General features: G+C 40.5%; 2 protein-coding genes across 2 annotated transcripts in view; one reads left to right on the forward strand and one right to left on the reverse strand.

Annotated features, from left to right (window-relative positions):
* Positions 1-14500, forward strand: part of stab1 (stabilin 1) — a 94283-nt gene that overhangs the window by 11563 nt on the left and 68220 nt on the right. The window contains exons 8-15 of the mRNA XM_042405492.1: positions 860-1047; positions 1610-1746; positions 3517-3644; positions 4069-4145; positions 6060-6182; positions 10878-11015; positions 12191-12262; positions 13577-13690. Of these exons, the coding sequence (XP_042261426.1) occupies positions 860-1047; positions 1610-1746; positions 3517-3644; positions 4069-4145; positions 6060-6182; positions 10878-11015; positions 12191-12262; positions 13577-13690 (977 nt within the window). The remainder of the gene's footprint in view (positions 1-859; positions 1048-1609; positions 1747-3516; positions 3645-4068; positions 4146-6059; positions 6183-10877; positions 11016-12190; positions 12263-13576; positions 13691-14500) is intronic.
* Positions 6324-9831, reverse strand: LOC121892638 (zinc-binding protein A33-like). The gene has a single exon (XM_042405493.1). The coding sequence runs from the start codon at positions 9564-9566 to the stop codon at positions 8154-8156; it is 1413 nt and encodes a 470-aa protein (XP_042261427.1). The 5' UTR covers positions 9567-9831; the 3' UTR covers positions 6324-8153.

A 14500-nucleotide genomic window follows, 5' to 3' on the forward strand; every position in this document is an offset into this window, starting at 1 on the left:
TTTTCATCCATCCAACAGTTTTACTTCCTGATGTGTAATAAACATTACAGTCTGACTGGGCTGCTACTGAAGCTACAGATTTTTAGCCCTGTTTTACCTGCTAGTCTTGTTCTTATTTGGATAAAGCCCCCAACGTCCTGACAGACTGTCTGGTTATTGAAGCAGGACCACAACCAGAGCTACAACTAGAACAAAGTTTCTCCTCCTCTCTAGAACTAGAACTAGAATCTGGACTACAACTAGAAACAGGTCTTTGGTCCCTAGAACTAGAAGAACGATACAGGATTATATGAGATATAAGGTGAGAGCAATGAGAGCAAGGAAGGGGGAGGAGGAGAGAAAGAAAAAATACAATCAAATTCTGTCCTGACTCATCCTGGTTTCACCCTGGTTCCTCTTCATCCCTAGGATCGAACAAGAGATCCCTATAGTTTTATTTTCATTTTTTATCATTTTGTTCATGTTATTGTTTTGTTTCGTTACTGTCTGGTTCTCTTTGCTTCTCCCGTTTGTCCTGTTTCATATTTGTTTTCATGTTAATCGCTTATCCTGCACTCGATTATTTGTGTTAATCACATATTTTGCACTAAATAAAGTGAAAAAAAGATATAAGATCATAAGAAATAGACCTAGAACCAGTTTCTAAAGCTTCTCATCTCTTTCTTTGTCCCTAGAACTAGAACCAGGCCTAGAACAAGACCTAGACTTAGAATAAATTCCTCTGTCTCCCTTTGTACTGGAATTAACTCTTGTTTTAATTTTTTTTGAATGAATGAAAATTTTTTGTGAATGTTTGATTTTTTTTTAAAAACTTCTCAACTCTCATCTAGACTCAGTGGTTTCTTGTTGTCCTGCTCAGGTATTTGTTCGGCGAGAGACTGTGACACCAACGCCCAGTGCTCCTCACAGGGGCCAAAGATCAGCTGCGCCTGTAACCCTGACTATCATGGCGACGGCAAGATCTGCATACCCAAAAACCCTTGCTCCGTGAACAACGGAGGGTGTCCCACCAACTCCACCGTCTGTGTCTTCAAAGGACCCAACAAGGTGAGGAGGCCTCTAGGGCCAGGACCAGAACCAGGTCAAGAACAGGACCTATCCTTGACTAGAACCAGGACTAGCATGACCATCAGAACCACAGCTTATTACACAGAGAGTTGATGGGATTACCATAAAAACCAGAGCTAATTTTTAAAAAACTTTCCTGTCGAGATGACGTTGTGCACATCTATGAACGGCCGTCTGTTCTGTAGTCTTTGTTGCTGAAGTTGTTCACGTTGTCCAATCACATATTTCGGAGAAAGTAGTGACATCCAAGCCTAGAAAGCCTCAGGAGCCAGCAGGAGTCTGCAGAGGGGAAGCTTCCTGGAGCTGACCAATCAGAACAGAGTGGGCTCAATGAGAGGGGGGTCTTAAAGAGACAGGAACTAAAACAGCCTGTTTCAGACAGAGGCTGAACTGAGGGGCTAAATAAAGGGCCAGTATAAGATAAATAAGGAGTTTTTAAAACTGTAAATGATGCAAAGACATTACAGTAGAGACCAAGAATATAAGTACAGACCTTTAACCTCTCTGTCTTCTGTCTTCTGTCTGTCTGTTTGTCTCTCAGTCCAGCTGCGAGTGTATGTTTGGCATGTCCCCTATAGGTGGAAACCCTGAGTTTGGCTGTCAGCTGGTCTCTGCCTGCTCAGCGGACTCCTGCGACACCACAGCTGTCTGTGAAACTGGACTGGATGGACACCCCAGGTCGGACACACAAACACTCTGTCTTTCTTTTGCTTTCTAGAACTATAGCTAGATCCAGTTCAAGTCACAAGACCAGAACTGGACACTGATTAGAACCAGAGGGAGACACAGAGCCAGTTTGTTTGTTTGTATCTCTTGAGTTCTTGCACTAGAACCGGGTTTCTCTCTACTAACTATAATAAGCACCAGCCCAAGAACCAGAACCAGATCTAGGAAAAAGATCTAAGCTCACAATTTATTCCTCTGTCTCTGTCTCTGTTCTTGCTTCCAGAACGAGAAACTGGGACCAGAAGTAAATCCAGATCCAGTTTCTCTATATCAGTCTGTCTTTGTAGAGATAAAACTTGACCAAGAGCAGGGACTAGAAACAGAACTAGCACCAGGACATGAACTGAAACCAGAGCTTTACTCCCTGGAACTATATCTGTGATCAAGTCTCTATCTTGGCTTTAATTTGCTTTCTAGATTTACAACTAGAACCAGGACCAAGTAGAATCACCTCTAAAACCTGATTAGAACTAGACAATGACTAGAACCAGAACTAGACATAGAGCCAGTTCCTTCGTCTTTCTTTCTGTCTCTCTCTTATTATCTAGAACTAGAGCTAGATTGAGAACCAGGACTAGAACCAGAACTTCAACTAGATTTATTTTGGTCTGTCTCTCTATTAATCTCTAAAACTAAAATTAGCACCAGGACCAGAACTTGAACCTAGAACTAGAAGCCTTTGCTTATTCTCTATAATGGAGTCCCTGTCGCTGCCAAAGGACCAAAACTAGAACGGAGTCTAAGGGCATTTTCATACCTATAGTTTGTTTATTCTGGTCTGAATCAGTGGTTTACTTGGTAAACTTGGTGCAAGTTACATGAGAACGTTCACTCCGCTTATTGGTCAGATGTGTCTGAGACGGGAAGCAAGAACGTAAACACACAGAAAAAAGGTCCTGAAGGAGGTCCACTGCCCAAATACAGAGTGCTACGTTGTGTTAGTCCAAGTCGGATCTCGATTCATTTTCTGGTGATTTTGTTAGCAACTGTTAAATTCACTCATCCACATCCCAGCATGCAAAGCACACCTGGCTACAGGAGCCGTTTTGCTCAAACTTGCAGAGTACGCCTAGTAGTTGGGTTGGATTGAGGTTGGATCACCACAAACAAACTGCTCCACGGTTTTTTTGGGACCGGACCGAGACCACCTCCTCTAAAGGGTCTCGGTACGGTTGATTACTGTGTTCAGACCTGCTCAAACGAATCGCACCAAGGAGGAGAACGAACCAGAGTCTGATTCAACCGGAATAAAAAGCGCAGAGGTGATAACGTCCTTAGAACTAGAACTAAATCTCTCTTGCTGTCTAGATACAGAACTAAGGCCAGAACCAGAACTAGAACCAGGTCTAAAGATTAGAACTAGACAAGGACTAGAACTAGAACTAGAGGCAGAAGCAATTTCCATCTTTCTTTCTTTTTCTCTAAAACTAGACCTAAAATCATAAACAAATCTAGAATAAGTGATCAACCCACAACAAATTCTCTGAAAACTTCTTCTGTCTCTGCCTCTCTGTTTCATGTCCTCTAGAGCTAGACTAGAACCCGGACTAGTACCAGAGCAAAGCCAGGTTTAGAACCAGGACCAGAAGAAACAGAACAGCTGATGTCTCATGTCTCACTGTCTTTAGCTCTGTGTTAGTTTATGTGAATGTGTGTGTACTTTTGTGTCACTAGTTAGCCAATCCCCCCCCCCCCCCCCTCCTCCCCTCCCCTCTCGCTCAGGTGTGTATGTGAGGCGGGTCAGATCGGTGATGGGCGGCGTTGCTATGGTAACCTTATGGAGCAGATTATAGAGCTGGACAGAAGTGGAAGCCAGAGAGAAAATCTGACTGGAGCCGTCGATCTCTTCGGTAAAAAGAACAAAATACGCTGTAAAAAATATTTGTTTTGCTGCACTTCACTATTTTAGAGGTGTGAGTCACTGGCTTAACAATTCAATTTGATTCTTCAAGTTGGTGATTTGGTTCAAGATCAATTATTATTATTCTGTCTGGAATCTGTTTTGGAAAACATAATTAGTGCCAAAACTGTATATTCACTAAATAAAATACCAGTGATGTAAGTCGATCCTCCTGCAAGTTGAAATATAAACCATAGACATAGTTATTTTTTAAACATTATTGTAAAAAAAAAAAAAAAGACATATAATGCTTCCACTCTATAACTAACTGTTATAATATATGATACTAAACACCACAAATTATGTACCATTTTAATGTTACTGTTACGTTGCTGTGATCTTTGACCTTTGACATATGTGTGTGTGTGTTTCAGAGAAAGGCTGCTCACTGCTGCTGAGTCACAACGGACCCTTCACAGCTTTCATCCCCCTGCTGAGAACACCTCTGACTGTAGGTCACCTGTCTGTCTGTAAAGTTTTATTTGATGTTAGTTTAATCAGATATTATTTCAGCTTTATTTTTGACAAATCTGTTAGTTTGGTGAAACTGGCATTAAAGAGGTGTGAATCAAAGTTGTTGTAAATTCAGGACAGTTGAGAACAAAATCCATCACTGTAGTTCGGCAAGTTGAAATGCACCAACTCCTCGCAAAGTGCACACTTACCCTTAATAGTCTGCAGGCCCCTCTACTTTTTGACAGCCTCAGGACTTAAAAACAACTCAATAAACTCTTCAAGCCCAAAGAATTTGTTGTTTTGACTGACTGAAAAAAGATATTAATCTAGTGAAAGTGACAAAAAAACAGAAAACATTCCTCTCAACAGACCAAATACAGAGTTAATGTCGACCTCTTCACTGGAGCATTACTCATTTGTGTGCATTCTGGTGTCCTGTGCTAGTTCGCAGAGGAGATGCTGATATGCATCGATGAGGCACAAGTCAGAATGGTAGGTCTGTGGCAACATGGACTAGGAGAGAAAGTCTGGCAGGCTGAACTCCAGCACACCAAGTTCATGATCCAGGTTTTATACATGACGTGCTTCCACCTCTGCCAACATCCACACATACGACATAAGTGATGTATCAACATGCCCTCTTGGCCCCAGGCTGAGGAAGAGCAAATCCTGAGCAGCTGCCCAAAGGCCTGGAGAGAAAGCCGTTATCATTGACTCAGGTGCTCGAGGTAGCAAGTATCTCTGCACACATATGAAGCATATCGCATTCATGAGAGCTGATGAGCAGCCGCAGTGCAGGGCGTCAATCCTGGGCAGGCCTCAAGTTCCTTGACAGAGTTAGATTAACATCACTGAAGCCTGATGTGGCCCTGCTGTCTGACATCCAGACAGATATCAGGGGTGGTAGAGCAGAGTCAGAGGCAGGGATGGAGGCTTTGCTGTTGTCTGCAGAGCATTTATGCTACTGGGCATCATGGTTGCGGCGAAAAGGAGAGCAATCAGGACCACGTCAGAGGCTGCTGAATGACCCGCCAAATGGTTATGGATCACTTCCAGTTGTGAGGGACAGAAGACGGCAGCCTAAGTGCTTTTTATCCGTCCCAAAATCTTGCCCTAAAATGTTAGAATGAATGTAATTAAGTACATTCTGGTACAGTCACAGCAACGAAGAAGCAAAAATAAGAGTATTGAAAGTAAAGAGACAAACAGCTATGGAGGAATCCGGGAAATGTTGAGATGAATCACTTACAAAACATTACAAAAACTTAAAAAATTTTGAGGGGAGATGAAAAACTTTAGGAATGAATAAACACACATTCTAGCTGATCTAAAGAAGGAGATCTGGCAACAGAAATATGAACCAAAGCACTTGGCTGAAAGGTCCCAGAGGACTGAAGAAAGAGTGGCCAACACAGAGGAAGGAGAAATGATTTTGGTGAAGTAAATGGCTCCGGATCAGAGGGAGTGATCTGTGCTGCAGTGCTACTGAGACCCAAGTCTGTCTGGTTAAACCTTGGTGAGGGTGTCTGATGTTGAAAGGCCCTTTAACACCTGCTGAGTCCAGGTTAGATTATTATAAAACTCTATGTCCCAGTGCACCTTAAGGTGTATCTCAGAATCATTTTATGTCACTTTCACTGTGTGAGTAAAATGTCTGGTTGCATCAATTAGATTTCTGTTGGATTTCCTTCATTCACAGTGTGCAGCTTCCTCTTCATTTCCAGCTTTGATGCTTTAAAAATTCACACATGAGGTATTTATGAAAAGAGGGAGAGCAGATATCCCCCGAGGTCTTCAAGTCTAACTGCTTGTTTGGTTAAGAGCCTCTGTTTTCAACAACTAGTAGGAAGAAAATGATCAATAAACGAATTCTACATTATAAATCTACACACCTACACTGTCTCCGCAGGGTATCAATGAGGAGCAGGTGTGTAAAAACCACCTGATCCTGGGTCAGCACCTCTACAAGGATCTGGAAGGACGAGACCTCAACCTGTACGGAGGAGCCAAGTTGAGGAGCAAAAACAACAAGGTAAGACTTCCTCTCCAAACTCCACATTTCAACCCACAAGTCCCAGTTAACAAGTATTTAAACTACATGTTAAAGACATGAAATGAAGCTTCATCCCTGGTTCTCTCCTCAGATTTATTCAGAAACTGAGATGTTGGTGGATGTATCCAGTGTATCGCTTAAAAGAAGATTTACAATAATTTTCAGTTTGTAATTCAGAGAACAATATTTAGTTCTAGATGTCACCAGAAACTAAAAAGCTGAAGCTTAATAATTTCCTCGACCAGCATCTTAAAAAGTTAAAACATTAGTACATTAGCACAATGTAATAATTACACAACATTAGCCAAAATGAAGATGGAACAAATATTCCAGTGATCATTATGATGGAAACATCTTCACACACAGTCAATAACTGTTCTGTTAACTTAATTTTTATTGGTCACATAATCAGAATAATCTAAAGAAAAGAGAGAGAAAACAGAGAGAAACATGTTACAGATTCAGTTTCTACTTCAGAAAACATTTACAATATTAATTTAATTTGTTTATCTGATATACAGTTAATATTATTAACATAACTCACATAATACACATATTTAATCTAACATGTTGCTGTATTCTCTGTTGATGACAACATAAAATGGACACTTGGAAAACTGTCCGTTGATGGGATATTTAATGGTGACCTCATCCTGAACCAGCAGGTGTGAACATAAAATCTGACCAGTGACGCCATGACACATTTTTCAGTGATCTCGCCCTTCTGCCTGTCCGATCAATCCAAACACCGTCAACTGATATTCCACTGATCACTCAATTTATTTTGTCTTACAGCAACATGCAGTTTCAGCAGTAATTACATCAAATATTAACATTTTACATTAAAGATTCCCTCCAGCCATGTTTACATTTTTAAATAAAACTCTGCTTTTAATAATTGATATGTTTTTAACCAAAAAACTGTTTTATTACCTTGTTAAAAACTCTTCCACTCAACTACATCTGCTCCTTCTCTCTCCAGAATCTATGAATATACAAATATTTAACTCAAGTTTAAAAGCTGAAAAGTCCATTCTTAGTTTATAGAGGCTTCAAGTTCCCACATCACATTTATGTAAATTACATTCCCGAACCAGTTTGTGTTCGGCTTCGGACCTTTGTCACATTATCTTTCTCCGTGTCTCTATCCCCTCCTTTCCTGTCATCTCTATACTGTTGCATATCTGAGAAAAGCATTAAATATAAAAAATAGTAAAGAATTAAAGTAAAAATAAATATCTTGCAATATTACTATGTTCTCTAAATATTTTCAGAAAACCTTAAAACTTCTTATCCATGGTGACTTGAAAGTTGAGGTTCATTCTTAACCTTGTCATAAAATGTATGGTAGACGTGCACATCCAAAAAAAACCAGGTGCTGGACCAAAGAAACAATGTACAAAAGAAATAAGAAAGTCTGCACACTGTAGCTCCAAGTGATGTTTCGAGCTACATGCTCCTCCTCATTCTTGACCTTGGAAACAGCAACAAAACAATCTCACCTCAAGATCCGTTTAACAGAGGTACAGTAGATACAGAGATACAGTTCAAAGCCCAGAACAACTACTAAATGGATCTTGAGGTGAGAATGAACTCTGAAAAGATGATATTGACCAATAAAGTGTCAAATCCTGTGACCTGTTTTAAAAAGTTAGAATGATGTTTCTAGATTAAATGACAAAGTTATTGGGCTCGCAAAGATTTTTACGCAGTTTGTTTTGGATTTTTTTTTTTTTATATTTACAATTGTTGCATCACTCGCAAATTTCATAAAACACCATTCTGATGTTTTCTGCTATTCTAGGCTTTGTACAAACGTAGTACTATGTGTACCATACGGAACAACCACAAATAATACCCTGTTCAAATAAAATCCTCCTCATTGATTGGTAAAATTACCCACAATGGTCTAATACAACCAGAGATGCTGTAGAAAAATCTGAATCATAATCATTTCTGACTGCGCTGCGCTGCCACTGTCACCGAGACCTTCACTGGTAAAATCTTCAGCGGGAGGTGATTCTCAGTGTAAATGTATGGAAACAGGGTGTCGGTGAAGGTGTGTGTGAAGGTGTGTATGTGTGTGTTAGTATCAGGATCAGAGAATGACAGTTTTCCTCCGTCAAAGTCCAGATGAACTCTGATCCTCTGGAGCTTCTTCTTCACTGACAGATCTTTGTCTGGCTCCAAAGTGGAGAACGCTGTGAATTTACCATCACAGAACAATATTCTCCACAGTCCAGACTGTAAGCGTCCATTCATCTGGACGTACTCTCCCAACACGCCCAGTTCCCAGTCCTTGTTGTTCCCGACCTCAATGTCCCAGCTGTGAGTTCCCGAGTTAAACCCCTCAGAGCCCAGGACGGAACAGGAGAATTTGGTCCTCTCTGGGTTTTTTGGAAGCTTCTGTTTCTCTCCACATTTCACACTGGTCAGATCTTCAGACAGGACGAGTTCTGGGTCGGCAGTGTTTGGATCCAGAATCACAGGAGTGTAGGAGACCATCTTCTTCATCTTGCTCCAGATATTAAAGGTCAGGTTGCCCAGGTGTTTGGCTACATCTATCAGAGCTCCTGAGACCAGCTCTGGATCATCCAGCAGGGGGCGCTGCTGGACTCTTTTCACTGCAGCCTTGTAGTTGTGCAGGAATGAGACGTCTTCAGCTCTCAGTTCCTCCTCTGCAGCTCTAACTGTGTCTGACAGAGCTGCTATCTTTCTGCTCAGGTTATCAATCTTCTCCTTCATCATCTGACTCTTCTGCTCCTCTTCGTCCCTCAGAGCAGCGATCCTGGCCTCCTCTTCCTTTTGTAGAAACTGGTGAAGCTTCTTAAACTGCTCCTTAATCTGCCTCTCTGCGTCTCTGGCCTGGACTTTAATGTGTTCTGCTGTTTGATCACAGTTTCCTTTAACTTCTTTAAAGAGCTTCAGTTTGTCCTGTAAGGGCTTCAGGGATTTCTGGAGCTCCTCTTTGTGATCCTGTGCAGCTTCATCGACGGGTCTGAATCTGTGGTTGTTGTGCATTTTTGAATCTCGACAGACAACACACACTGGCTGCTGATGGTCCAGACAAAACAGTTTGAGTTTCTCAGAGTGCAGACTGCAGAGAGCCTCAGACCCTGCTGAAACTCTCCGATCTCTCTCCAGTGAGAAGGCCTCACACAGGTTCTTTAACGCCAGGTTTCGAGGTGGATCACTCCTCGAGGATTTTCTCTTACAGCACGGACACTCACGTATTTGTTTCCCTCTCCACCACTTCATCAGACAATCTTTACAGAAGCTGTGGCTACATGACAAGACAACTGGATCTTTAAAGATGTCCTGACAGACCGGACAGCAGAGATCCTCCTCTGGTCTCGAAGACATTTTGTTTCAGAGTAAAGCTTTAAACACAACAGGCAAACAGGGAAGTCAGTCAGTCTAGAGAGTTCCTTAAAAGTTACTTTCACTTTAAGTTGAGGCTCCTCCAGTTATATATTTGGAGTCTGCAGCAGGTTGAAGTGCAAGTTTTCCAGTATTCCAGTGTTTCCAGTGTTCCCTCCTGCAGTTGTCCTCTCTCAGTGAACGCGGTGGTTTTGATCTGAAGGTGAATCTTACCGTCTGTCTCACAGTGTGTCCTCTGTCAGGGACGAGGAATTATCAGCTGTATTTCCTGTTGTTGAGTTACAGGGTGGGTGGAGCTTTGTCACAGCATTTCTCATTCCTTCCATACTTCCTTACTGCTCATATTTATAAGATCAGGTATTTGTTGCAAGCCAATTGACCAAAAACATATTTTCATACATAGCATAAGTTATTACATGCTAAAGGATAGCATGTAATAATGTAAGCCAGGTGTCATATGTACATTGAAAGATGATATGTGTTTGTAATCATTCCTCCTCTCCATATTGGACCAATGGTGGAATGAGAGATGCAAATGTGTCCAAAATGTTGTTAATCTGTTATTACTCATATTTTGGATTTAATTATTTTGTTAAGATGCACAGCACAGAGAGTACTATACAGTAGCACATGTGCTGGTATCAAATTTTCACACTATGATTGTTGTAGCTGAAAATATCACGGTAAACAGTATCATCACTCTCAGTTTCCTGAAATCCTACTATCAGTGCTAAAATATAGTTAAATTCCTTCACACCATGATCACGGTCTGTATGTTGCAGCTTTGTTGGATTCTGCATAAGAAATAACATCAAAACAGATTAAACACTGTAAACAAAAGCAGGTTGTTTAAAGTTTAAGAGCTTTTCTTGATGAAGCTGATCGATAGATACTGTAAGTGTATCAGCTGGGTGTTAACAATGAAATTCATTTTTAAAAGGCAGAGGAATTTGTAAATGCACATAAAATAGACGGTGTTGATACCATCAGAATGTTTCACAGAGGTATAGAGTGAAAACAGTATATCTGCACATCTCAACTCTACAGCAGTTTGTTTTCTTTCATCCTGCTATCACACTGACACGTTCCCGTGTGAAGTCTTCACAATGCACATGTGAACGTCCTGTTAGAAACCAGGTTACATGTCTACATAGCAGAGAAAACAGTTGAAACCTGGTTTCTCGTTTCACAATGTTTAAGGAATAATTATTGCGGAAAGTCTTAATAAGCAGGTTATTTAACTGCATATAAACACACTGATCGTCTCTCTCTCTCTGTCTCTGGTTGGTGTAGAAGTTCATCCTGATGGACAACCCCAGCAGACTGTACACCATCATCAAGGAAGACCTGCCAGCAGCCAATGGGATCATCCACATCATTGACCAGCCAATCACAAACACACTCCCTGATAAGCCCGCTCGTGACGAAAAGGTGAGTTAAAGGGTCGCTTCACCAAATATACAAAGCAGCCTGAAAACACACTGATAACAATACGACATCTACACTGATTAACTATAAAAACAGTAGAATCAAACATAGAACATGAAAAATAGAGTCTAAAAAATGAAGAGGAAGAGGAAATGTGGTCTGTGAGTTTAGATTTGAGCATTTCTGGTGCTCAGTATTTTTAAATAATCTGCCTTAACTGCAGTCCAGTTAAACGTAAACTAGATTTCCTGCCAGCTGAGTGTCACCTGGATTTAACAGTGCAGTCTAACCTGTTGCTGGGTCACAAAACAAATACTGCCATCTACTGGTTACTTGTCACAACATATCGAGCCTGTTGCAAGAAATCTTCGTCACAAAGGTCGTCCAATCAAAAATAAGATCTATTTTAAATTTTAGAGATACAGAAACTGTTTGTACATGTTTTTATCTCCTCGTGCGTTTTTTGTAGTCTTGATCAAAAAACATTGAAACAACTACAGACTGTACAGCTGCAGGCTTTTAACCACAACTAAGAGGCTTGATCATGTCTCTTAACATTGGCTCCCTGTTTGTTTTAGGATGGATTTTAAGATCTTATTGATTACGTTTAAGGCTCTTCGTGACCTGGCTCCAGATCATATTTTAGACCTTTTATAGCCTTGTGAACCGTTGCGTAGTTTGAGATCCTCGGGCAGAGGTCTTCTGTCTCCTCCAGAGTCCAGGCTGAAAACTAAAAGGGACAGAGCCTTTGCCATCAGGGCCCTGAGGGGCCCCGAGGCTCTGGACCAACCTGCCTGAGGAAATAAGCCCGTCTGAGTCAGTGTCTTCTTCCAAATCTCTTAAAACATACTTTTATTGGAAAACATTTCCTGATTTTACCTGAGCTGCCTGCTTATTTTACTTGACTTTATTTGTTTTTAATTTCATGTTTATTATTTTTTAATTTTGCATTTTACTCCCTTTGTGTTTCATAATGTTTATTTTTTTTATGGCTTTTGTTTGTTTTAATCTCTCTGTGTTTTGTTTTTATTGTAAAACACTTTGTACCTGTGTTTTGAAAGGTGCTGTATAAATAAAGTTTATTATTATTATTATTATAACTATATATCCTGATGTTACAGCAGTCTGTGAATGTGAATGTCAGTCTTTTGAACCTACTTCTCTTTTTCTTGGTCCAGTATGCTGATAAGACGATTGGGGAGATTCTGACTAAGGATGAAAAATACAACCGCTTCCTGTCTCTGGCTGATGTGAGTATTTGACTCTGGCCAATAACATCACACTGATGTTTGGTTTTATCCCCACATGAGAAGAAAACAGTAGAAACATTATCAGTCAGTGAGACGAAACAATCCTGATTCTCAGGACAAAACGTTTACTAAAACCCTCCCTCGAACAGTGATTGTCTAATTGTATCTTAGCAACCGTAACTAGGCACAGCAGGTCTGTCAGTCTTTGGATTTCTCTACATGTAATAACACGCTGTAGTAACACAGATACCTCACAGTTAAAGAATCTCCAAAACCACAAGACCTGAAGTGTAATGAACTGATTCAACAGTGTTTTATTTGTTCTAATGCAGGCTGCAAATGTTAGCATGCCTGGCTATAGATTATACAGTAGATACACTCTGATAGTACGAGAGTTATATATCACAACAGGAGGAGGAAGCCCTGCATGGTTCCCATGGCTCATGAGACAGGTGCTCTTTAGTAGGGCAGGTGAAAACACACACACACACACACACACAAAAACAAAATCCAGGAAGTCTCGCTGAATGTTTGTCCTTAAGTGGTGCAGACAACCATGGAGAAAGACGAAGGCACTCTGTCTTCAGGTGAAATAATATAGTGTTTTAATTGCCTATGCTCAAAGAATAAATATATTATAGTACTAGAGTTATATCAGTTAATGGCTGACATTAGAGGCTGTGTCCCGTTCTTTATATGATTTGAAAGATAGACAAAAAGAAACCACCAAACTCCGAGATAACAGTGAAAAACCTTTTCTCTTGTAAAATTTAAAATGAAATATACTGTTTGAAAATATGAAGGAAAACCAGGTTTTGTTACATCAAAAAAAAAAAAGAAGATCTTACGTTTTTCCCCTATCATAATTAAAATATGGCTCTACACTGCAGTAAAGAACAGTACTGCTCTTCTCTTCATGTCCACGTCTTCTGCATGGATCAGCCATTATTAGCCATCATCTGCATATCGAGGACTGTTTCACATTCAAGTTTTAACAAATCAGCTGTAAACATAAAAAAGTAAAAGAGACAAAAGATGCAAATCTGCTAGTGACATATAAATGAAGCTGCTTTTGTGTGTTTTTATCAAAGACCCATTGTTTCAAAAATTAATAAAAAGTAATCCACCGTTTTCACTGTAAACTGCATGTGTGCTGTTGGAGAAAAAGCTTGACAGCCGTAGCAACAGTAACTAAGGGGGGTTGGGGCTCAGCGAATGGTCGAACCTCAGAGAAGTTTGAACCGGCTCTAAACGGGAATCGATTCTAAATCTCTTGACTCTAATCTGATATGATGTGTCTGTGTCTGTTTACAGAACTGTGGGACGCGCCTCCCTCTGCGGGGTCCGGGACCCCTGACCGTGTTCATTCCCACCAACCAGGCTGTGGACCGAGCCAGAGACGGCAGCATCCTCTACATGCTGCACGATGTAAGACCACAGGGAGGGGAGTGAGGTCTAATTAGTACTTCAGATTTCATTTATCTCATTTATTTGTGATTAGTGTTGATAACATAAACCAACAATGCGTTAGTGCGTCTCTCAATACTTCCCTACCCTGACTGTGGCTCTCAGACCCAAGCCCACTGGTTTCTACTGAAGATGTAAATATTTAACGTCTCACAAAGTTTTTTTTTTATTGTTGAAAGGCCTATTAATCTCCCAAACTGTTAGTTTGTTGAGTAACTTTTCCCTTAAATTGCACCTGCCTTTTATTTGAAAAGGCAGACACAGCTATTCATGTTGTAGATCTACAGTAGTTAGCATTAATGTTAAATCACCAGTAATCAATATTTTTTGTATTAACAATGGATCAGCTGACTGTTGTCTGAGATATATATGTGCCTAATTCTCTGCCAACCAGAGCAGAGAATAAATCAGACACTGAGAGTCCTGTTCGATAATCGATGCATACTTTATATTTAAGGGTAAAATACAGGCCAGGAGAGGTATAACGAGATATAATGTGTGCCTTAAGAACCAAAAAGGGATTGTATAATGCCTAACTCGCTTGTTTTCAGTCTATTAAGTATAGAATATGGTCTGTGGTAGTTCTGAACCCACAGATAATTATCACCAAATTGGTTTTATGTAACATTTACTGCTTTGGTTCAGTCTCATTGTTTCCAGCAGCAGCAGGCAGTTGTTTTCAGGAAATAACATCTGTTAAACCTGTTGTAAACTACCTGCTCAGCACCAAACGGCAGACGGACAAAACTAGAGACTAGCCGGTGAAGAAAG

Source organism: Thunnus maccoyii, chromosome 3 (genome assembly GCF_910596095.1).
Source record: "Thunnus maccoyii chromosome 3, fThuMac1.1, whole genome shotgun sequence".
NCBI classification, from domain to species: Eukaryota; Metazoa; Chordata; class Actinopteri; order Scombriformes; family Scombridae; genus Thunnus; species Thunnus maccoyii.